This window comes from Antennarius striatus, chromosome 18 (genome assembly GCF_040054535.1).
Source record: "Antennarius striatus isolate MH-2024 chromosome 18, ASM4005453v1, whole genome shotgun sequence".
NCBI classification, from domain to species: domain Eukaryota; kingdom Metazoa; phylum Chordata; class Actinopteri; order Lophiiformes; family Antennariidae; genus Antennarius; species Antennarius striatus.
In genome coordinates this window covers 1,076,515-1,100,000 of record NC_090793.1, presented here as the reverse complement: position 1 = coordinate 1,100,000, position 23,486 = coordinate 1,076,515, and the positions used below count along the sequence as shown (strand labels likewise).

The following is a 23,486-nucleotide window of genomic DNA, read 5'->3' as shown; positions in this document are numbered from 1 at the left end:
AGACAGACAGACAGACAGACAGACAGTACCGCAGAGGGCGCAGACAGGCCTGACAGGCCACGACAAATACAAAGAGAGGAGGAAGAGCAGCGCGCACGGCTCGGCCGTGAAAAATAATCCCCCCCACCCCACCCCCCTCCACGTCCCCGCAGCGCGTCCGCACCGCCCCGCGTCCTCCCGCCGGTTGGACCCTGAGTAAAGACACCCGGGCATAAAAGCCCTTTGTCATGAGAGAGAGACAAAAACGCGATTTGCGACGGAGATAAATAATTGAAACATGCGGCTGTCCGCTGCGCATCGCCGGGACTGAACCGAGGAGCTCCGCGCCGGCGTCCCGCCTGAGACCGACCGAGTCCCCCCACCCCACTCCCACCCCCCAACCCGAGTCACCACCAAAACCCCCGCTGCCAAAAAATCATCGTTTCAAACATGGTAAGTTGGTTTTTTTTCTCCTTCTATTCGGAAAAAAGGGGGGGGGGCAGGTTGTGTCGACGACGTGTGGCCCGGGGGGGGAAATGCACATCCGGGGGGTGGGGGGGGGGCTGGATTGTGGAGAAGTCATAATATTTTATGAATCATAACTTGTTATGATGTAGGGAGCGCGCCTGGCGTGCAACAGGTCGCCGTACAGTAGCGGGGACGCGCATCCCGCCGCCGTATTTTATTTTTTTCCCCGGACGTCGGTTTGAAACCGTTCAACCGTTCCAACCGTTCTAACGGTCGGACGTGTTTTAGGCGCGATCGGCTCGACATGCGAGGGGGAAAAACACGGATTCGTGTTCGGGAAAGCGGCCGGTTGTTGACCCGATTGATAGTTTCAACTGTTTATTTCTCTTTGGTGAAATGTTATCGATTAGCTAGGAGGCGCTATCGATGAAGGATCGGGTTTTATTTTCAGTGATCCCCGACAGGATATATTTTTCCGATCCCGGTTTGGGGTTTTAACGGATTCATCAACGCGCTTCAGTGTTTTTACAGTGTTTAGTGTTTAAATTAGTGTCACGAGACTGTCCAGCTGATCGATAGCTATTATAGATCAGCCCGCGTATCGATCATATCCTGATTCCACGTCCACTTTATGATCACCGATGACAAATCAGACGTCAAATTAAATCTCGGGTGTATTTTATTATGCCGTCCCGGCCTCGGATAGGGGAGGGGGGGTGAATGAGTGGATGGTGGTGGTGGTGGTGGTGGGGGGGTCACACGGCCCGGGTGAAAATTGATTTCCCTCCTCAATCCGCGGCTGTGTCTTCCTTTCATTACCCGCGTCCACGTGGTCTCGGTCGGTATGAGGCTGAAAATGGAGCATTGTGCGTCCGGACGGAGGCCTGACGTGTCCCGCTCCCCCCCCCCCCGCGCCATTGTTGCACATTCCACCTCATTTCAGCTTGTTTACCGAGAGGGGGTGGGGGTGGTGGTGGACGCAAACCTCCTTCTGTGGAGGTTTTGCGTGACGCCGAGGTGCGGGACGCGTCACAAACGCACACCTGTGCGTAAAGTTGCGCATCAGGTGGTGGAAAAGCACCGGGGGGGGGGGTTTATGACGTGTGAGTCAAAAGATGGGGTGTTCGTGTTCACTCACCGGTTGAATGCTAAGTAGAGGATGAAACCAGCCAGAATGCGCGTGCGTGTGCGTGCGTGCTCGTGCTCGCGTCACGCCTGCGCATGAAAGGAGAAGGAGGGGCCCAGAATGGAGTTGTTGAAAGGAAGGAGCCGTAGCCCTGGTTCTCTTTCTGTGCCCCCCACCCCACCACCATGCAGCCAGCGTGGACAGCCTCCCCACCCAGACGACACCCACCTGTCTGTCACACATGTCTCTCCTCACTTCCTGTCTGACTGCAGTAACGTGGACACCTGCTTTCTGTCAGTGTGCAGGTAGACAGAGTAAAAGTTGTGTGTCGGCCCCCCCCGCGCCCCAGCGTCGCTCCCGTCCTGCAGAAGCATGTCCCGTCGGAAACAGAAACGGCCCCAGCAGCTTATGAGCCCGACCCCCGGCGCCGCCGGCCTTCACGAGCATGGTGAGGCCCCCCCCCAGCCCCCCAGGTCCTGGTTAGTCTGATTGATGGTTAATCTGATTACCTGACTGAAATGTGTTTTACCTGCAAACTCAAGGCAGCTGGTTTTGTCTCTGGTTAGCTGCTAGCTCTGTTAGCTCTGTTAGCTCTGCTAGCTCTGTTAGCTCTGTTAGCTCTGAATATCTCCACTCAAGGAAGGTTAAAAAAAAAAAAAAAAAAGAAGTAAATTTACAGCGAATTCAAAAAAAATTTGGGTGAAAAATTTGAAACTTTTGGGAGAAGGAAGTTTGGCAGGGGGAGGAGCCTCCACGGTCCTCCTCCCTTTTGTCTCCTTTCAGCTTTGTTTCTGGGCGCTGAAGCATGAGCATCCCATGACGAAGTGTGTGTGTGTGTGTGTGTGTGTGTGTGTGTGTGTGTGTGTGTGTGTGTGTGTGTGTGTGTGTGTGTGTGTGTGTGTGTGTGTGTGTGTGTGTGTGTGTGTGTGTGTGTGTGTGTGTTGCCTTGGACACCCAGGCCCGAAACAGTATCAAGGATTTGACCTCCAAGTGCTTGAGGGTCAAGGCTATCAGGCGGCTGCAGCGTGGAGCTAACTGTTAGCATCAGGTTGGGCTACTGGGGTGGGGGTGGGGGGGTTCCTCAGGAGATGAAAGCAAGAAGGATTGAATGAAGTGTGTGAATGTGGCTTCGTTTATGGGAAGGGGGGGGGGGGCAGGAACATCTATTGTCTGGTGCGTGTTGCCCTGGAAACAAGGTATGCTCCTCCGCGGGTGAGCAGCGTATTCTTGCAGATCGGTGGAATCCGTGTGACTTTGTGTGCTTGTGTGTGTGTGTGCGTGTGTGTGTGTGTGTGTGTGTGTGTGTGCGTGTGTGTGTGTGTGGGTGTGTGTGTGTGTGCGTGTGTGTGTGTGTGTGTGCCGTTGATGAGGACAGACAGGACAAAGACGAGCAGGAAGCAGCCCTGAATGCTAAAGGTGCACGAAATTCAAGCCAAAGAGCGCGAGTCGTTTCTCAGACCACCGGATTCTTTGGTTTTCTGACTTGAAGCAGGAACCTGAACCTATCGTTTGGTTTTCACTTTATATTAATCTGGGTTTTTAAATAATCTGTTTTAATCTGATGCCGCTCGTGAACACCAATCAGATCTGCCTCTTTATTTGGATCCATTTATTTAGGGATGGGAGTTATCTGGTTCCAGACCCGCCGTCACATTCAGGTTCAGTTTGTTTTTTGTGCTTTAATTTAATCCAGATTAAATTAAAATTCTTTTTCTTTTCGGTTTCACTAGATGACAACTTGGCAGTGAAGCCTCCGTCTGTCCCGGATCTTCCCTCCAGCTCCTCCTCTTCCTCTTTCCAAAGATCCCAACTTCCTACCAGACTTGGCTCATTTCTCCAATGCTCCCAGACCCCCCCACAACCCACTGAGGGTCCACCTTTACCCCGACCACCAAGTCAGCCGTCCCACCGACCCCTCAAGGACCCAAATCCGGACCCGCCCATCTCCCTTGACACCCAACATCCACCCGCCCCTCTGTTGCCTGGTTACGGTTCCACGTTTTATACAGGTGCTCTCATCCAACCCCCCCGAAGTGCTGACATGGCCTCGCCCAAGTTGGGGTTGTCAGCCACCACCACCTCGTCCTCCTCTTCATCATCCTCTGCCTCCCTATGTCCTCCACCGCACCCTGGAAGCCCCAGCCGGGTGCCCGAGGGCCCTCCCAGTCCCGTCACCCCCACCCCCAGTCCGGGGGTGACCTCCGCCTCGGCCGCCCCCACCAGGGCCCAGCTGAGTATTGCCCTGATCCTGGAGGAGCTGCGGGTTCTCCAGCAGCGGCAGATCCACCAGATGCAGATCACGGAGGAGATCTGCAGGCAGGTGCTGCGCCTGGGCGGAGCCTCCTATGCCATCGACCCCTCCCCCCAACCCATCCTCCCCCACCTGCCTCAGCTCTGCCTGGAAGGCAATAAACGGGCGAGCAGCCCGACGCTGCAGCCACCTGCCCCACAGCCTTCCACCTCTGTTACCCCCCTGCTAGCGTGTTTTTCCTCCCTGCTTCCTTCCCAGGCGGCCAACAAACCCCCAAAGTCGTCCAGCAGCTCCTTGTCTCAGATCCTGCAGCCGCACAAGTCCCAGACTGACGGGGCGGGGGCCCAGGGCTACCTGAGGATGGGGTCTCGAACCTCGGCTCCCCCAACTCTTACCTCCGCTGCCCTCTCCATGGCCACTTCGTCCTACCCACTCGCCCTGTCCTTAGCTCTGCCAAACTGTTACCTCCATGAGAAATCATCAAACGCCTCTTTGGGGGGTGGGCACAGCGGTCAGCCCTTCCTCAACTCACCCCTTCCCTCGTCACTCTCTATGGTCCCCAACTCCCAAAATACCTTGCAATCCGTTTCTGGACCTTCAGATTCATCTGCGTCCAATTCGGCCATCGCCGTCGGCCGACTCCAACATGCGTGCCGCTTTTGCGGAAAGACGTTCAGCAACGACTCGTCCCTCCAGATACACCTCCGGTCCCACACCGGGGAAAGACCCTACCAGTGTCCGGTATGCCTGAGCCGCTTCACCACCCGAGGCAACCTCAAGGTGCACTTCTTACGTCATCGTGAGCAAAATCCAGAGCTCTCACTGTCACTCCTGCCATCTTCCCTGTTTGGAGTCCCATTGGGAGCCGCTGGGGGGTCAGATATGGGGCAGGGAAACAAGGGGAGTGGTAGTAGCACTAGCGGCGTAAGCTTGCAGAAGAAGCCAAAAACCAGGCCTGAGGATGAAGCATGTGGAGATCATTTGGAAGTGGGTGGTACCGGCACTGGGATGGCTTTGGGAACCTCTGTTGGATCTGCCCCTTCTACCCTCCCCCTGCCCCCTAACGTGGATCTTGCAATGATTTCCCACTCTCTCCTGCAGCTCAACAGGGCTGCAGCTGTCGCTGCTGCCGCCGGCGTCACCACCGGATCCTCCCACTCATCTTCCTCCTCCTCAGTCTCCACCTCTCTGGCTACATCCCTCCTCTCCAACCCTTCCTTGTCTTCATCCTCCACCATCACCGAGTTGTTCAAGGGGGCCAAGCAGCACTTTGATGAGAACACGCCCCCTCACGCACCAATGCTTTCCCCTGCAGCCTACTCCCAGCTTGTCCAACTGCCCGAGTTCCTGTTCCCATCCGTCTCCAGTTCTTCCTCGACACCCGTTGCCCATTCATCCCTCTACAACCACCCTGCCTTGTGCTTGCTACGTGCCCCGCTACCTGCCACGCCAGGCTCCCATCAAGCTGCTTCCTCCAGTCATTCTCAGTTTTCTTTCCCTTTGTCTTCCTTTGCTAAAGTCCCAGGTTCCCTTGCAACCACTCTGCCATCCTCCATGGCTACCACCACTCCTACATCTGAAACCTCCAAACTGCAGAGGCTAGTAGAGAAGCTGGAGAAAGCACCTCCCTGCTCCTCATCTGCCTGGACTTCTTCCTCTACTTCCTCTACCATCCTGGAGATGTTATCAAGCAGTAGCACTACCTCTTTAGTAAGTCCAACCAGCAGTCGTTTTACCAATGCTAACACCTCTTCCACATATGTCATGGCGTCCACGCCATCTTCAACCGTTGTCTCTACTTCTATCCCAAACTTGACCAATGAGATGGTTGCTGCCCTTGGCATGAATGCCAGTGGAGCGAGAGTGGCTGCAGGGGACTTGCTACCATCGCTAGGCATAGCGAATGCAGGCAATCTGACAGCCAATCAGTGTGGAGTGTGCCTACGGGTGCTGAGCTGTCCCAGAGCCCTGCGCCTGCACCAGGCGACTCACCTTGGAGAACGCCCTTTTCCATGTAAGATATGTGGCAGGTCCTTCTCCACCAAAGGTAGCTTGCGGTCACATCTGGCCACTCATCATTCTCGACCCTCCAGTGCACGCGTCCAGAACTCTTGCCCATTGTGCCAGAGAAAGTTCACCAATGCCCTCGTACTCCAGCACCATGTCCGCATGCACCTTGGTGGACAGTTGCCCATGGATGAGCCCGAGGAGGCTGCGCAAGAGATGTTGGCTGAGTCGGAAACCAAACCCTTGTCCCAGTCCCAGTCCTCTGATCAAAACATTGCCTCTATTACTTCTCCTCTACCTGGAGAATCTAAGAGTTTAGCCCCAAGCTCACAAATTCAGTCTCCAGTAACTGGTTCGGCTTCCATATCTGGCAGCATGAAATCAGCTGATCTCCCCAAGAACCAGAGCAAGTCTGGCTCTTCCAGCCCAGACCTCATCCCCCCCACTGACCTTAGTCCTGACCCCTTTATGGATTCTACCCCACTTAGTCCACCATCAGGCAGTGCAGACCCCCCTGTCCTGAGTGTCAGCGCTCCCATACCAGCCCCCCAGGAGACAGACCCACCTTCCCTTGTTGACCAAGTCAACCAAGCTGAGCCACAATCTGCTGTCGATGTTCATCCTTCCATGCCGACTCCCTCGTCAATTTCCTCCACTGTTGCTAAGAAGACAGTGTCAACTGATGCCATGAGGGTGGACTGTGGGGAGGGCGAACCGTCTACCTCCTCTGATGCCTACCTTGGCTCCAGATCAAATCGGGAGGACTTGAAAAGCACACCTACCCTGGGCACAGCCTTTGCTTTCCCCTGTCCCGCTAGCAGTAGTACAGATGTTAAGGTTACACCAACCTTGGAATCGGACTCCGTCGCCCCAAGGCCCCTATCATCAGAACCTATGGAAGAAGACAAAGGTCACACGACTCCACCAGCAACACCAAAGCAAGACCAAGCAACTGTGCCTCACGAGGACTCCAAAATGGCACCCCCTTTGGAGACTGACCCTGTTGGTGCTGAAGTTGTGGGTGCGTCACAGAGAGCTGCCCCCTTTGTGAGGGAGACACGTCAGAGCTTTCATTTTGGTTCCTATAGGAGGGAAGACCAGAGGGAAGGTGCTAATATCAGTGGATTGGCTCCAAGCGAAGGACTGGATCCGTCTGTTCCCATCAGCCTCGCCCCGACCCTGCCGTCACCGCTGTCCCGTCCAGAGAAGAAGACCTACTGCTGTGCTGAATGTGGAAAAGAGTACGCCAGTCGCAGTGGCTTGAAGGTGGGACCAAATATCACGTTATATATCTGTTGTCTATTGGTTTTCAAAGTAATGTCTGCAGTGCAACAACTTGTTGAGGAGGTTTAACAGTATTTTCCAGTTTTATAAGGATTTCACGCTGCATTGCTTTACATTCAGACCACCCACTGGTTCAGTAGGTGATGCATCTCAGGGTACACCCAACGTGAACGCCGGGTTCCAATGCTCCTGCTTCCTGCCTATGTTCCCAGGGCCACATGAAGCACCATGGGGTGGTCCCCAAACCAACGCGTCCACCCGCCAGGAGCAGCCGTTCCTCCGCTGACCAGCTTCCCGCCTCAACATCCATGACTTCCTTGAACATTCCTGCCACCAGGAGCTCGGTGGGCTTCTGGAACCAGTACCAAGCCTTCCTGAACACCAGTAACAAGCCTACTGATGATTCAACGGAGATGGAGTCTGCGCGGGCCCCAAAGTCACCCGTCCGGTCTCAGATGGAGTCCAGAGCCTCCAACGGCGCAGGAGAAGAGTCTGGTGAAGGGTCCTAAGTGGACTCGCTGGGATGGCCCCAATGTTGACCTTTTTGGTGAACCTGTACAACTCTTCTTCAGCACATTTCAAGTATAGCCTGTCAGTTCGATAGTCAGAGTAATATGTTTGTACGTGAAAGTCGTGAGTCAACTAGCTTGGTCTTGTGTTTTAAAAAACAGAGATATTGTGCACAGAACAGAAATTAACCTAGAATCGAGTCCAGCCTGAAGTCGACGCGACGAAACGCACATCCTAACAAAAAACATTTCCTTATTCCGTCATGTGGCTTCGTGTCGGACCTGAGTCGAGTATTGGCAGACTTTAAAATTCACTAGCCGCAGGTTTAGCGTAGCGATTCTTGCATTAAGAGAAGTAGAATGAGTATTTTTCCTCAGTCTGAGAACAAATCTGTTCAATCCTGCGCTAAATGCGAAGCAAAAGGACATTTCCAGGCAGTCTCGGTCTGTGTTACGTCTAAATGATTCCTCCCTTCGCTTCCAGAAGGAACAGATATGAATAGGGAGTTATTTAGCTGCTGCGATGACCGAATTAATATACATTTGATCTTAACTTGAAACGGGGCTCGTCGTGTGGGGAATATTACGTCTTGTGTCTGGAGAAGCTACTCGTGTGTTTGTGGTTTCCTTCTCATGATATCGTCACGTCAGACCAGAAGCACAGCTCCAGTGTTCGAGGCCGTGTCTCGTGTTTGACCTTTGGCCTCTGGCTTTGTGAAACTATAACTGTTGTTTGGTCCAAAAGTAATATCTGTAACACTTTTTTAGTTACTAAACCTCTAAGTTACTCTATATGAATATATATCTCTGTGTCTGTTTGTTGGAAGCTGTACTTTATCTCCATAATAAAGTCATTTGAAAAACCTAATCCTGTTCAGCCGTGTGGGAATGTGACACACCGTGGTGTGTTAAATTAAAATAAGATTTTCCACAGCGTGTTAATTCCTATAGGACGACCAGACGAGTCAGACGGATCCAGAGCTGAGCAGCAAACCCGACACCAACGCCGCCGGCGCTAAAACCTGAGGTGCGTTCACGCCTCCGGACCTGGACGAGTCGTCCACATCCTGGTGTGAACGTTGTGGATCCAAGCCATCACAGAAGCCCCTCCAGCCCCCACCTCCGCATTAAGAATAGAAGAAGGTTAATAAAATAAAACATGACGCTGCAGTTTGAAGTCATCGACTCGTCAGAATCTGCTTTACCTTTCCATTTTTTATTTATTAATTAAGCTCATAATAAACCAAACTATCAATCGACTAGTTACAGCTATTAATAATAATTTCACCCCCCCCCAACATTGAATTTATTCATACATCCTGACTCCTGACCCACCTCGGGCGTTAGGGGGCGCGATTCCCCTTCAAACAACTCGTGTATTTGTGCAGAACTCCAACATTTCGGTGATGTGATCAAATATCGTGTTTAAAATTCACAGAGTGTAAAGTAACAAAAAGATTCACACAAAAAGGAATTCACATACAAGAATAAACACATGGAAGAAAATGGTGAACATTAATGACACTAACCAATGAGCCAAGAGCTTCTCACTGAACACCGAACAAAAGAAATCTCTGACGCGCCACAAGTTCCTAAAAGTTTCCAATTGGTTCATTGATCTGGAATAATTCAATCAATTCCGATTCTTGTTTGAAACATTATTTAAAAATCACTTCTGCATCAGAAAGAAAGGAAGATGTGGGTATTTAGATGATTCAGCAGGTTGATAACTTATTATTTAACATCATTAAATCTTTAATACTTTATACTTCCAGTGAGCTGTGCGTCATTTATTCAGACGGACTAAAGGGGGAGTCGAACCGGGTCACCAAGTTGATTCCAGCCCTTCAGGAGGGGCGGGCGGATCCAAGAAGGGGGGGGGGGGGTAAGCCTCCGCTTTCCAGCTAAAGGTCCCAGTAGGGGGGGAGTCAAACTACCACGTCTGCAGCGGGGAGCGAGAGGAAGAGGAGCGGGGATCAGAACCAACCGAGTCCGACGCGAGGAAAGGAGTTCGGGCGCAACATCTGGAGCGGAGCGCGAACCCGATTTGGACAGAAATCCGCACAGATCGCAGCTCCAGAGTCTCCCCCCCCCACCTCCTTCCTCCTCCCTCCTCCAGGCTTCCTGCTTCCAGAACATCTGATAATCCAAATATCAAACAGCAGAATGCAGAGCCTGCAGAGATTCCTGCGCTGAGGCCGTCTGACGCGCCGCTCGGAGCTTTTACGCACCGGATCGGTTTCATGGAACCCGGGTTTTTCCGCGGATCATGTTCTGACAGATAGCGGGGTGAAGTTGACGCGAGCTGTCCCAGGAAGAGTCGTCTGTTTTCCGTCGCTTTCTCCCCTTCTTTTTCTTGTTGGAGGCTTGAGGAATGGCGCCGGAGTTCAACGCGCCGGTGCGCCTGCTGCTGCTGGCGGTGTGGTGGCAGCTGGGCGCGCAGGGGGCGACGGAGCGACACATCAACCCGGAGGTGAGGACACAACCGGGGGGGGGGGGGTGGATGTGAATAGATTAATCCGGATCAGGGAAAAAAAAGTTAGTTTGACAAGGGAAATAAATGAACCCGGATGGGAAAGACAATCCCACATTTGGAGCTGAGCCACAGATCAATCGATCCAGAACCTGATCACTGAAACTTCATAAACCAATAAAGAGTTCAGGATCTGAGTTCTCAGATCTGATGAAAATAATTGTGTCAAACTCAGCGTTCCGGTGGATCAAACCTCCAACGGGCTGCTGGGAATGGGCTTTGTTTGACCCTGGTGGGAGGAAGGAGCCCATAATGATGATGGCCTCATGAAAGCGCTGAGAAACGCTGAGTGGGCACAAAGCAGCCCGTCCTGCGGTGGAGACACGGATTTCTGTGGGCCGGGTCGGGATTGATTTGTGGCGTCGGGTCTGTTCAGAGGGACGGGGTGTAATTGTTGACATCTGTCCTCAGTTCCTCTCAGTGAACCTGGGGAGGGAGGAGGGTCCACCATCTGAGCTCCACGTTCAGGAACCGGCAGGAGGGGGGTTGCTGGCGCTGCAGGTCCAGGTTCTTCTTCTGTGGTTCCGTAGACGCTCTGTCAGCTGGACCCAAAGCCCAGGTTCAGAACCTGAGGCCTGTCCCAGTAAGAAGGATCCAATAAACCCGACTTATTCCAATTAGTCTGACTTAGTTTAACTTGATCCGGTTTAATCAAACAAGTTTAACGTAGTTTAAGTTCCATGCGGAGACTGGGGGGGGGGGCTAGCCTGGTCTTGGGCAGGTCAAGGGTCAGGCTGATTGTCAAACTAATTGTCAGGCTAATTTTTGGGCTAACTGTCAGGCTAAATGTCAGGCTAATTGTCTGGCTAACTTTCAGGCTAATTGTCAGGCTAAACTCCTGATGGAGTTCCTGTAATCCTGATTTGCTGTCATGTCATCAGATTTAATCCTAATCAGTAATAATTTCAGGGGGTCAGAATTTATTTCCACCGTCAGCTGTGGTGTGTGGCTGAGTGGGCCACCTGGTCCACAGGTGTGAACGTGTTCCGTCAGCTGGTGTGAGGGTCAGGGTAACGCTGACGTCAGCAGTTCAGGCTCAGAGGATGGAGTAGAAGTCATGTGGTCTGTGGGAAACACCTGTGTTGAGCAACCACCTGCCTGTGACTCACACACACACACACACACACACACACACACACACACACACACACACACACACACACACACACACACACACACACCAGCAGACACGCTAACAGGCTGAGGTCATTCTTTACCAGACCAGATGAATGGATGACAGATGAAAGCAGGAACATAGAAAGAAAGAAAGGCCTTGTGATGATGGGAGGGGGGGATGTGAACCACTGAACCACTGATGTCACACACACTTCCTGTGTGAGTGTGTGATTGTTCGTCTACAGTGGGGGGGGTAGCAGCGGGGGTTTAACTGGTCACTGGACGTTTTATCCAGTGGCTTAAAGACAGGAAGGAAAGATGAGTAGATCTCAGATACAGCCACATCCTGCGGAGGGCATGGGTGGACAGGAAGTGGTACAGGAAGTAAAGCAAACCACCAAGTTATGACTTCATTTCCTTTGTTTCACAAGAGGCAAAACCCAGTCATCAACATGTACCTGTCTAAATGTACCCCCAGGGTAGGGTTAGGGGTAGGGTTAGGGGTAGGGGTTGGGGTTAGTGTTAGTGTTAGGGTTAGATTTAGGGTTGTGGTTGGGGTAGGGGTCAGGGTTAGGGACTATCATTGAACATCTCTCCACACACGCTAACAGCCAATCAGGACACATGGATCCAATCCTTTCAGATGTTCATGAGGCGCTGAGGAGCGCTCCATCTGGACTCCGGCGCCGTTGACCCGCTTCTTTCCACTGGCCTTCCTTCACAAAAAGGAACAAATGACTCTCTTTATTTTCTGAACTCCCCCCACCCCCATCCCCTCTCATTCTATACGAAGCGAGACATCCATAGCAACCGTTGTCTGATTCACGGAGATCTTCCATTAAACAGAGATCCCACTCTGCTGCCTAGGAGCGGACCAGGATTTGGCTTCTTAACAATGGCGTTCACATTTCTTCTGCACGTCGATGGGTTAAATGTTTCCACTGAGCAGCTTGAAGTATTCCACATCTGTGGGTATAGAACCGAACGCCCACAGGAGAGATAGAAGCCCCAATAGCTGCAGAGAAGTTAAAGCAGTTAGCTACGGAACAGTTCAACCACTTGCATTAAAGTGTTGGATGACTAGGGTTAGGGTTGCGATCTTGGCTGGTCTTTAGGGGTATCTTTATCGTGCCGGTGGGTGTTCTGGGAATGGAACCGACTAGTCGGGTTCGGAACCACCGCCCAGCATCAGAAGACTTTGTTCGGGTTGTCTTTTCCTCTGTAAACATTGAGTGTTTCCTCTTCCTGCTGTTGCTTTAGTTAGTCAGACTATTAGCGGTGAAGGAGACTTTGACGCGTCACCTGAGGGACCCTGAAGGGGGCGTGGGAGCCGGCGTTAAAACAGATGCTCAGCGTTGCTCAACAGCGGCCCTTTGATTGAGCGGCAAAGAAAACAGGGTGAATAAGTAGAATAAGGTTTCAAACGCCCTTCCTTCCAGCTCGGAACTCCGAGATGCTCGGGTCCGTGTTTGACTTCCCCGTCCGTGTGGACGTGAAGGAACAGTAGCAAACAGTGAGTCTTTATGTGTCCACCGGAGCGCCTCGGGTGAGTCAGAACCAGAAAGGCCTCATTCAGGGCCGAAGTCTAAACACAGACGGCTCCACGGGACGGATGGACGAACAGAGATCGGACCTTCAAGAGCTTCACGATCCCAAACATGTACCCTGCAGATCACAGGAGATCCGTCAGCACCGCTTGTGCACTTTAGCTTTAGATGTGCTAGCATTGGCAGATGAGCGACACAACATCGGAGTGTCTCTAGGTGTGGTCATCCTTGAGGATCCACCCTCCAGGAGCAGGATTTTCCACAAGAAGGACGAGGGAGAAGAGAGACAGAGCGAAGACAGACGAGGGGGAAGAGTTTGACTCTGAGGTTTGGATGCGAGCAGAACGAAATTCCCAGTTAAATTACTGGCTGACGCTGCAGCTCCACTGGAGTCATCAGCTGAAGTTACCCAAGGTCTCAACCCGGGACACGCCCTCAACATCTCCCACACACAAAAAACAGTCCTATCAAGCTTTAGCCAAGGCATGGGCAAACTACGGCCCTGGGGCCATGTGTAGCCCTTTAGGCTTTGCAATCCAGCCCGCCAAAATTGTTTTAACTATATAATTAATTTTATGAAATAAATGTAGTTGTATAATAATTTATACAATAAGCCTTGAATAATCTCTAGACTGATGTCTGCTGACGTCCATTACGTTTTTTTCAGCGAGGAGGGCTAAAAGAACGTGGAATTTATCGTCATGACGACTGATCCAGTTACGGAACAGAGGATGGCAAATCAGTATGTTTGAGCTCACCCGTGAATGAACACGGCGTGACTCTTAGCAAAGCATCTTGAGATCGGTCAAGAAGAAAAAGAAAGCTGAGCACCGGAGTTAGTCCGCTGACGGAGATCGATTGCTGCAAAGCTCTGGCAGCCAAAGAGTTAAAGGTCCAAACCGTTTATATAACAGTTTCTTTCCTGTCATTTGCATTAGTGCAAATAAACACTCCATCTGCGCCTCAGCTGGATCGCCGGTCGAATTCTAGAACTCTGTGTGGCCCTCAAGTCAAAGAGATTGCCCACCCCTGCCTTAGCATGTTAAGACCCCCCTAATAAAAGCCAAGTCTGACAGGTATCCTCTTCACATGAAGCCCATTGAACATTGAAACCATAAAAGACGTCCTAAAGGTGCATTACAAGCTCTCAACCAGCGCCACGGAGCATCAAAGCGGCCGGTTGTTGCTGTGCTCACAATGGCCTCAGTGTTGTTCTCTCCAGTTGGAGAAGGCAAGAGTTTTAGAGTGGGAGTGAAGTGGGAGCGGCGGCGAGTGAAGCCGCTGGCGTAGGTCCAGATGTCAAACCAGTACCGCGGTCAAATGGGTTTCCAGGGGAAAGTAAGGTCAAGCTAAGCTGGGACTGAGGGCTCTAGAACCGTGTAGAACTCAGTGACCATCAGGAGATGGTCTTTAAAGACTTCAGGTCCAAACTCATAATCTGCCCTGAAAAGTAAACACGGGATAACATCGCTCTACAATCTGGAGTTAATCATCAACTTCAGAGGGAGTTTCCTTCTTCAGTTTCTGTTGTGCACCAAAAACCTGAAACGTCTCTGTTTCAGGCCTGTCCTGAGTTTCAGTCCGGTCCTCACGGGTGAATCATTTTTGCGATTAGTCATTTAACTGAGACGAGCCAGGTGCTTGAAATTCTGTTACTCTGACTGTCCAAAAAAAACCAAAACACAGCAAGACATAAGTCAAAAGCTGTCAGGAAGGAATGTGTTTTCGCTATGGTCGAATGAAAACATCATAAATCGCAGTCCCGACACATCAAACTGTTCTTTCCGATCTTCGGCGTGAATGTGGTTTTAATAAACATGGAAATCAGATGTGTCGTGTTTGCGTGTGGCGTTCTGGACGTCCTTGTTTTCATCACTATCTTGTTGCTGTTTTTCTCTACAGTCGTGGTTGCAGCAGTACGGTTACCTGCCACCAGGGGACATGAGGACGCATTCCCTACGTTCCCCCCACTCTGTTACCTCGGCCATCGCCGCCATGCAGCGGTTCTATGGCCTCACCGTCACAGGGTCGTTTGACGCCAACACCATAGAGTGAGTATCATCAGACCATGTTAGGTAGTCCAAGAACGCCTCCAAACATGAGCGTACTCTAGCCGGAGGTGGTCATTCTTGGCTTGTTTTGAATGGATCGTGTCTTCTCCTGGCAGGGCAATGAAGCGACCACGCTGTGGAGTGCCGGACAAGTTTGGCGCTGAATTGAAGAGCAACCTGAGGAGGAAGCGATACGCCATCCAGGGTCTGAAGTGGACCAAAAACGACATCACATTCTCGTAAGTCAAAGGTCTAGAAATATAGTTTCAGTTGGATTGGTGGAGTAAAACCAAGTCTAAACTTTGTCTTATGTTCTCCACCACCATCAACATCTTCAGGATACAGAACTACACCCCTAAGGTGGGTGAGTATGAAACCCACGAGGCCATCAGGAAGGCCTTCAAGGTGTGGGAGGGCGTCACGCCACTCCGGTTCCGGGAAATCCCCTACAGTTACATAAGGGACAAGGTGGAGGAGTTCGCAGACATCATGATCTTCTTCGCTGAGGGTTTCCATGGTGACAGTAGCCCATTCGATGGTGAAGGGGGCTTCCTGGCACACGCCTACTTCCCTGGCAACGGCATCGGAGGGGACACCCACTTCGACGCAGCCGAGCCGTGGACAACTGGAAACAGGGATCTGTTAGGTGAGGTTCTGTCCAGTCGGTGATATTTTGATGAATGAGGTGATTTCATCTTTGGATGAAACCTGATGACACAAATGTTTGGAGCCACTTCATGTCAGGAGCCGCTTCCAGGAACGGGTGCAGTCCTGTCGTTACTACAGAGAGTCTGATTGCCTTGGGCTGTGTTTACGCTGCAAAAATGGAGAAGTGAATATTTGATTTCCAGATTTGCTATTCAGGTCTTTGATGTCATCACATGAACTTGCACATGATTTTATTTTTGATTTTCCAGTGTGATTGTGCTTGAGTCACGTAACAATGAGGAAACAGCAACATCTGCTCATACGAAGATCGTACTTCCTAATTCATGTCCTTAATTTAAATGTCTTAAAGGAACAAGCTTATGCTAAATGGAGTTTTGGTGTTGAAACTGTTTCAGGGAACGACATTTTCCTCGTTGCGGTGCATGAACTGGGTCACGCTCTGGGTCTGGAGCACTCCAACGACCCTTCGGCCATCATGGCTCCTTTCTACCAGTGGATGGACATCGAGAACTTCCAACTTCCCGAAGACGATCGAAGAGGCATTCAACAGCTATATGGTGCGTTATCGACAGAAGGAGCTCTTTGTGATTTTCTGGTTGTAGTGTTTGAAGAACCTGTGTCATACATGTAGTCTGTTCTGCCTCATAACTTATGGTAGAATCAACATGGGGATCATTGCGTTTCATCTGATCCAACACAACAACCTTTAGATGATGTTTAAAGGTCTTCCATTATAATTTTTGTACTATTTCCCCCATAGGGTCTGGGTCGGGCCCTCAGCCCCCTGTTACGCCCCGTACGCCGTACCACAATCCCCAACCTACAAATTCACCAGATAAACCTTCCTTTGGCCCCAATATCTGCGATGGACATTTTGACACCATTGCCATCTTCAGAGGAGAAATGTTTGTGTTCAAGGTACCCCCTGACCGTCCTGTTAAGACTTTTGATAGGCCGATTTGTCCGTGATACCTTTATAAATCTGTTCTTCAGGATAATTGGTTCTGGAGGGTACAAAACAGCCGTATTCTAGATGGGTATCCAATGCCGATTGGCCACTTTTGGAGGGGATTGCCCACGCATGTCAACGCTGGTTTTGAAAGAGAAGACGGGAAGTTTGCTTTCTTTAAAGGTGAGTAGATGACAACAAAAAAGTATGAATATTTTCCCTTTGGAAGCTGTCAAACTAATCCTGCTAGTCTCATAACTGTACTTCCTGTTTGCTGGACTCCCTCTGGTTTACTCTCTCTACAGGGGACAGGTATTGGGTGTTCACTGAATCGATTCTGGATCCTGGGTTCCCCAGGACTCTGAAGGAAATGGGCACCGGGCTTCCCAAAGATCGAATAGATGCTGCTCTCTACTACACCCCCACTGGACAGACGTTCTACTTCAGATCAAACAAGTTAGTCACATCTCTTCTGTAAATAAACTGGGCTGAACTTGGTGAAATAGTGATGCTGAGGGAAAGTCTCCTTCACCACATAAACTTGAAGTTTAACCATATAAGGTGGAGAAGCTCGGGTCAGGCATTCATCCTGAATTACAGTCTTGCTTTTTATTTAAACATTAAAACAGAACTTGAAGAACTTAAAAGCTGAAAAGACTCCCCCCCATATCTAAACGGTAGACGCGGTAATGGAGAACCTGGGATAAATTCGGTAGTCAGTAATTACAGGGAAACAGACACCGACGTAAACACAGATGTAGTTTTCAAGCTGACAACATGTTTACTCCTTGTCTTGGTCTTTTCAGACCAACTGTGGCTGCAGGATGAGTCGATCCACCCAGCGTACAACAGCAGACAGGAAGACTTGTTTAGAGTTAACGCAGCAGAAACATGTTTACAGCAGATGAAATAGTCTATTACCCAACATGTGGATAGTTGGCAGTGCAAGAGAAAAACAATTGTTGAATCTCAAGCTTCTATGACAAATCGAGAAGTCGTTTCGTCTTTCAAAGCAAGTTCTCCATTTGGCCTTTGAGTGAAACATCAAGTCCTGTTTTTAATCCATCGAATCAACTCTGAAGTCTTTTAGGACAAGTCCAGGTCAAGTTGTTGGAACAAACCCATAAAGCATGAGCGAAGTCCAAGTTAAGAAACAACTCTTTATATTCAGGATGAAGGCTAACTGACCATTGCTGTTCCTCTTTACCTTTCCCCTCCGGTAGGTATTACCGGTTCAATGAACAATCACGAGCAGTCGATGAAGGCTATCCGAAGTCTATCAGTGTGTGGCAGGGAGTCCCTGACAACATCAAGGCAGCCTTCATGAGCAAAGACCAAGGTAAGGACTGTGTCCAGGTGTCTCCTTCTGTCAATGAACTTGAGGAAGTCCGTCACTTCAGCTCTGCTTCTCGTCCACACCTTAGCGTACACCTACTTCTACAAAGCCAACAAATACTGGAAGTTCAACAACCAGATGATGCGCGTCGAGCCGGGATACCCCAAATCAGCCCTTCGCGACTGGATGGGTTGCCCCAACGAAGACTCCAAGACGGACGGAGGAAGAGGCGGAGGTGGACACGACAAGGACAAGGAGAAGGAGAAGGACAAGGAACGGGAGGATAAGGACAGAAGTAGAGATAGAGAGAGGGACAGAGAGAGGGAGACGGAGAAGGAGGAGGACACAGAGGTGATTATTATCGAGGTGGACGAGGAGGAAGGGGGTGGCGGCGGCGGTGGAGCGGCGGCGGTGGTGATACCGCTATTCCTGCTGGTGTGCGTGATCGCCACGTTGGCGGCTTTGGTGTTTTTCCGCAGGTATGGTACCCCACGCCGACTCCTCTACTGCCAACGATCTTTACTGTTCAAGGTGTAGTAGGAGGAGGAGGGAAGGGTGGAGAGAGGAGGGAACGACGGGGAGGAAGAGGCAAAAAGAGGAGGGAAATTTCAAACTGAAAATAAAATCTAGTGAAAACGAGATAAAAACTGAGGAAAGAGCAGAAGGAAATGCACCAGCCTAGCATTTTAAAGTCTCACCACTGCCAGATTCCTTCTTCTCTCTCCCTCAACCACTCCATCCCTCCATCTTTTCCCTCTTCCCTCTGTCTTCGCCTGCCTTGTGGTTACCGACGCCAGCTCACGGCTGTTTGTTTTAGCTCTTTTCAATCTCTTATTTTTGACTTTTCTCTCAGTGGAATGTTTGCGTCCTTGTGAATTTCCGCTTTGATGCCCATGCTAGCATGTTCCTGCGAGTAAGCAGCGTCTTGACTGCTTGCCCCCTCCCCCTTTTACGGTCACATGACCACACACTTGGAAACCACAGCGGCGTAGTCGTGGTGTTCCAGAGCCAGAACGGACCAAAACCAGGCGTGACGCACTCGTACAGCCGTCATGCAATAAACGCAACCGCCTTTTATAGCAACGTCTTTAGTGCTGATTATTCTAAATGTCTTCATTATTATTGTGACTATTACTATTATTGTTGTCATGAATGTGTTTTTGTACATTGTCATTAAAAGGTCCTGCTGGACAGTGACATACAGTTTTGAAAGTGGCCTTAATTTTATACATGTGGGGTTAGTGAATGGGGACGGGGGTGATGTATTCTTGAAACTTGATTGTTTTTTTTGGTTTTTTTACCTTGAATCTCAAATGAAAATAAAATTCAGATCTGAAAACGCCTCATTTTTGTCTACTTGTTTACCAACCTTGGTGCTGCGTCATTGGTCAGGGACCACAACAACAACGATAATGCTACTAGTGATGATGAGAACCGGTTCACGCCATGAGATCGTGTGTCTAATTATATTTTGAAACTTTATGAAATAAACTGATTTGAAAATTCCTTCTGTGCTTTGATTCCTGGAGATCATTCCATTTCATGATACAGCTCGACCCTTGACCTCTGCTTCCTGGTGTTTCCAAACCTTTCATTCCTGAAACGCTCAGCCTTGCTGGGGGGGGTTCTGGAAACTGGTAGCGTGGAATCTGGGATGGAAAACTTTGCCTGGATCCAGAGTTTAAGTAGAAACAGGGACAAAGACGATCGCGTGAAGCCGGCGTTGTGCAACAGGAAGACGTCTCTGGAGGCGTGTCCCGCTTGTTTTCATCTCTGGGGGGAAGACGAGATGTGGTTCAAGGTGAAACGCTCGGATGTTTACAATCAGCTCGAGACCTGGTGGTGACGACGCGGTCGGACGGTGGTCATAAACGCAAAGACTCGATCGTGGATGTTTTGCACGACTATAAACGCCTTTATTTGCGCGTTATGCTTCTTGTGAGCTCATAACAACCCCCAACGGCAAACTCCTTAATGACGCCACTAACGCCCGGCGGCTTTATGACCCCCCCCCCCCCCAGTAATGCCGCCGGCGCAGATCGGGGCCTCCGACATACGTTACGTTACACCAACGGGGGATTCGCGCAATTAAAACGATGACGTGTTTTCCCATTGTGCCCAAAAGGTTTCAGGCGCCCGTTTGTCTCCAGTTTGCTGCAGTGTTATGAAGAGCTGGGGAGGGGGTGGGGGTGGGGGTGTCACGAGGCTTTATTTTACAGTAGGGAGGGGGGGTCGGGGGGGTTAGGTCACATTTTGGAGAACAGCCGGAGCAGAATTCCATGAGCAACATCTGGAATTGAAGCTGCATCACGCAGGCCAGACGCACACACAGCAGACTGAGGAGGTGTGTGTGTGTGTGTGTGTGTGTGTGTGTGTGTGTGTGTGTGTGTGTGTGTGTCACATGCACGTCGCGATAAAGGATACGTAAGGAGAAAAAGGGTTGTTTTTTTTCTTGTTGGTGCACGGCGTCCGACCTCGGGTGTTTCCTGTCCTCCCAGCTGATTCTGCAGAGCGAGGAAAAGAATGGCCTCAGCACAATCCTTTACCCACAATCCCCCTCTCCTGCTCGCTGTAACCAGAGAGCTTCTCTTCTCTGTCTGCAGAATGACTCACTTTTTTTCTTCTTCTCCCAACAAAAGAGCCACAATGCCCCAGCCTCTTCCATCGCCCCCCCCAGCCTCTCACATTTCACCCACATGTATGAAAATGTCATTTTGAGTCCCGCCGTCCGATCTCTGCAGAGATCAGCAACTCTGAACGCCGTCAGCGTCTGCTGCTTCCTGTTTGCTGGTCACTTCCTGCAACCCCCCCCCCCCTCCAGCTGAGCCTCATAACGACCAACCGGAAAAATCCCTGTAATATATGTGCAGGGTCAGGTTTCCACGGAGGAACGGCTGGTGTTGCTCTTCGCCGGTGACGGGGATGTGGGACGATGGAAAGGGGCATTTTCCTGGAGGGGGGTTGGGGGGGGGGGCAACACATGGTTCTCATTTGCATCCGTTAAAGTTCTGCCACATCCTGAGTCCACCAACCCAGGGTGTACAGAGCGTGACCCCTCCCTCCACCGGCTGCCTCTTTTATGAACACCTGGGGGGGGGGGGGTGAACCTCCGTCCCTCCATGAGGTCACCTGAAAACCTGAAGGAACGCTCTGGACCAGATCCACATTCAAATCCAGATCCGGATCCAGATCAGACGCCCTCAGTGACGTCATGGAGACGGTTCGAGATCCGACCCGACTTATCCGGTTCCTGAGTGTGCAAAAGTTGAACTTTGACCTTGACCTAGTTTTCTCAAGGTCAAGGTCATCGTCTCATTGTCATCCCCTTTGCTGCCCGAGTCATGTGCTTTTGGTTTCATCTATCTGAACGGTTGTGAAGACATGTGGTGGACGGACGGACGGACGAACACATCAGCGTCTGGAAGCGGGACGCAGTTATCTCAACATTTATTCTTTTCATTTTTTCTCGGCCTTAAAATAAAACATCGCCAGAAAAAACGATTCTTTTTTGAACATCAAGCGTTAATAATGGAACCGTGTCACAAATTTGTACCAAAAAAATTGTTAAATTTGAATTATGAGTTTTAATTTGTATAATTATTGCTAAAAAAAATTAGAAAAAAAGAACAATCACAAATAAACAACCCCCCAGAGGGAGGACTTCACCAACAGGCTGAAGGAAATGGAATGCGGCCATTGTTCAAGTTATTGGATGCACCTGATGTTTTTCATCAGTGGATCGTGTTAGTAATGCTGTTTTAAACACACACACACACACACACACACACACATACCCACACACACACACACACACACACACACACACACACACACACACACACACACACACACACACACACACACACACACACACACACACACACACACACACACACACACACACACACAGCCAACACTGGAGGATCAATAAGACTTTTTTCCGCCTCGTCTGCATCTTATTATTCCATCCAGCTCCACATGGAAAATAACCCCCCCCCCACCCCAAACAGAGAGGAGCGCCCCTCTGATGATGGGACGTCCCATCTGAAGCCCAGGGGGGGCGGGGTTAGTGTGGGCGGGGCTCACACAGGTGCAGGAAGCGTTGGTGTTCGTCTTACCAGGTGTGGTTGAGGGGGTGGGGGGGGGCGCTGATTCAGGAGCTGCACCCCCAGACCAGGCCGCATCCGCCAGGAAAGCCCCCTGCTTCGCTGAGGGCCTCGTCAGGATGGGGAGGGGGGGCAGATGCTGACCCCCCTCCCCACATCTCCTGCTGTCCGTTAATGAAGTATCATGTTTCTCTCTGCCCCCCCCCATCCCAACATCTGGTTTCCATAAGCAGACACATGTCATCACAGAGAGGGGGTGGGGAGACTGGGGGGGGGGGTGTGGATATCAAGGGAGGCATGAACCTAAAGGAGTGGAGCGACCGACATGTCAGTCTCTCATTATCCCTCCAGACTCCTCTCACATGTTTTCAGGGCTGGGGGGCTGAAGGGGGGGGGGGGGGGGCAAAGAAAAATAAGAGTCGGCAAACACGAGCAGAGATCAGATAGGCCACATCAGAGCAGGGGGGGGCTCCATGTGGAACCACAGACCCGTGTGTGTGTGTGTGTGGGGGGGGGGCGCTTACAGAGCGAAAAACATTTTGTTTTCACTGCCCCCTCATCATGACTGGGTTCGCTCAGCTGACTGGTCCGTTGGGGGGGGGTCAGGAGAACATGGGGTAGTCTTTAACGTCTGATCTTCAACAGGATCTCCTCAGCTTCCTTCTGAAGCTTCATGAAACTGAACCGTCCCCCAAACCTGGAGCCGTAGAACACATCAGAACCGTCTGCATCAATCTGACATCAGTGGAGGCTGGGAGAACCCGAACCGGTTCTGACCCGAATGAACACAGCTTTAAACCAGTCACAACCTCACAACCCCCCCCGCCTGGGGCCTTCGTTTGGACTCTCTGGCTCCTCCAGTGGACTCTGGTTCTGTGGTTCCTCCAGTGGACTCTGATTCTGTGGTTCCTCCAGTGGACTCTGGTTCTGTGGTTCCTCCAGTGGACTCTGGTTCTGTGGTTCCTCCAGTGGACTCTGGTTCTGTGGCTCCTCCAGTGGACTCTGGTTCTGTGGTTCCTCCAGTGGACTCTGGCTCCTCCAGTGGACTCTGGTTCTGTGGTTCCTCCAGTGGACTCTGGTTCCTCCAGTGGACTCTGGTTCTGTGGTTCCTCCAGTGGACTCTGGTTCCTCCAGTGGACTCTGGTTCCGTGGCTCCTCCAGTGGACTCTGGTTCTGTGGTTCCTCCAGTGGACTCTGGTTCTGTGGTTCCTCCAGTGGACTCTGGTTCTCTGGTTCCTCCAGTGAACTCTGGTTCCTCCAGTGGACTCTGATTCTGTGGTTCCTTCAGTGGACTCTGGTTCTGTGGTTCCTCCAGTGGACTCTGGTTCTGTGGCTCCTCCAGTGGACTCTGGTTCTGTGGCTCCTCCAGTGGACTCTGGTTCTGTGGTTCCTCCAGTGGACTCTGGTTCCTCCAGTGGACTCTGGTTCTGTGGTTCCTCCAGTGGACTCTGGTTCCTCCAGTGGACTCTGGTTCTGTGGTTCCTCCAGTGGACTCTGGTTCTGTGGTTCCTCCAGTGGACTCTGGTTCTGTGGTTCCTCCAGTGGACTCTGGTTC

The 23,486-nt window shown here is 51.0% G+C and overlaps 2 protein-coding genes across 4 annotated transcripts; both read left to right on the top strand.

The window, feature by feature from the left end:
* The first annotated feature begins 306 nt into the window (after positions 1-306).
* sall2 (spalt-like transcription factor 2) lies at positions 307-8,492 on the top strand. 3 transcript variants are annotated; one of them, XM_068341073.1, is made up of 4 exons: positions 307-432; positions 1,872-2,021; positions 3,304-7,097; positions 7,328-8,492. In XM_068341073.1, the coding sequence occupies exons 2-4, from the start codon at positions 1,946-1,948 to the stop codon at positions 7,622-7,624; spliced, it is 4,167 nt and encodes a 1,388-aa protein (XP_068197174.1). In that variant the 5' UTR covers positions 307-432; positions 1,872-1,945; the 3' UTR covers positions 7,625-8,492. The 3 variants fall into 3 exon arrangements, with proteins under 3 accessions (XP_068197174.1, XP_068197175.1, XP_068197173.1); XM_068341074.1 differs by lacking the exon at positions 1,872-2,021 and having other exon boundaries at positions 324-432; XM_068341072.1 differs by lacking the exon at positions 307-432 and having other exon boundaries at positions 650-2,021.
* Positions 8,493-9,544: 1,052 nt separating this feature from the next.
* Positions 9,545-18,838, top strand: mmp14b (matrix metallopeptidase 14b (membrane-inserted)). Its single transcript, XM_068340247.1, has 10 exons — positions 9,545-10,097; positions 14,723-14,871; positions 14,988-15,110; positions 15,210-15,517; positions 15,936-16,097; positions 16,301-16,458; positions 16,534-16,672; positions 16,795-16,945; positions 17,713-17,828; positions 17,914-18,838. The coding sequence occupies exons 1-10, from the start codon at positions 9,999-10,001 to the stop codon at positions 18,360-18,362; spliced, it is 1,854 nt and encodes a 617-aa protein (XP_068196348.1). The 5' UTR covers positions 9,545-9,998; the 3' UTR covers positions 18,363-18,838.
* Positions 18,839-23,486: the final 4,648 nt, after the last annotated feature.

Bases quoted from the DNA above. Each gene is read 5' to 3' on its own strand.
- sall2 (XM_068341073.1), top strand. From the start codon at position 1,946: ATGTCCCGTCGGAAACAGAAACGGCCCCAGCAGCTTATGAGCCCGACC. The intron at 2,022-3,303 runs GTGAGGCCCCCC...CGGTTTCACTAG, and splicing joins CGCCGGCCTTCACGAGCATG to ATGACAACTTGGCAGTGAAG. The intron at 7,098-7,327 runs GTGGGACCAAAT...CTATGTTCCCAG, and splicing joins CCAGTCGCAGTGGCTTGAAG to GGCCACATGAAGCACCATGG.
- mmp14b (XM_068340247.1), top strand. From the start codon at position 9,999: ATGGCGCCGGAGTTCAACGCGCCGGTGCGCCTGCTGCTGCTGGCGGTG. The intron at 16,459-16,533 runs GTACCCCCTGAC...TCTGTTCTTCAG, and splicing joins GAGAAATGTTTGTGTTCAAG to GATAATTGGTTCTGGAGGGT. The intron at 16,673-16,794 runs GTGAGTAGATGA...CTCTCTCTACAG, and splicing joins GAAGTTTGCTTTCTTTAAAG to GGGACAGGTATTGGGTGTTC.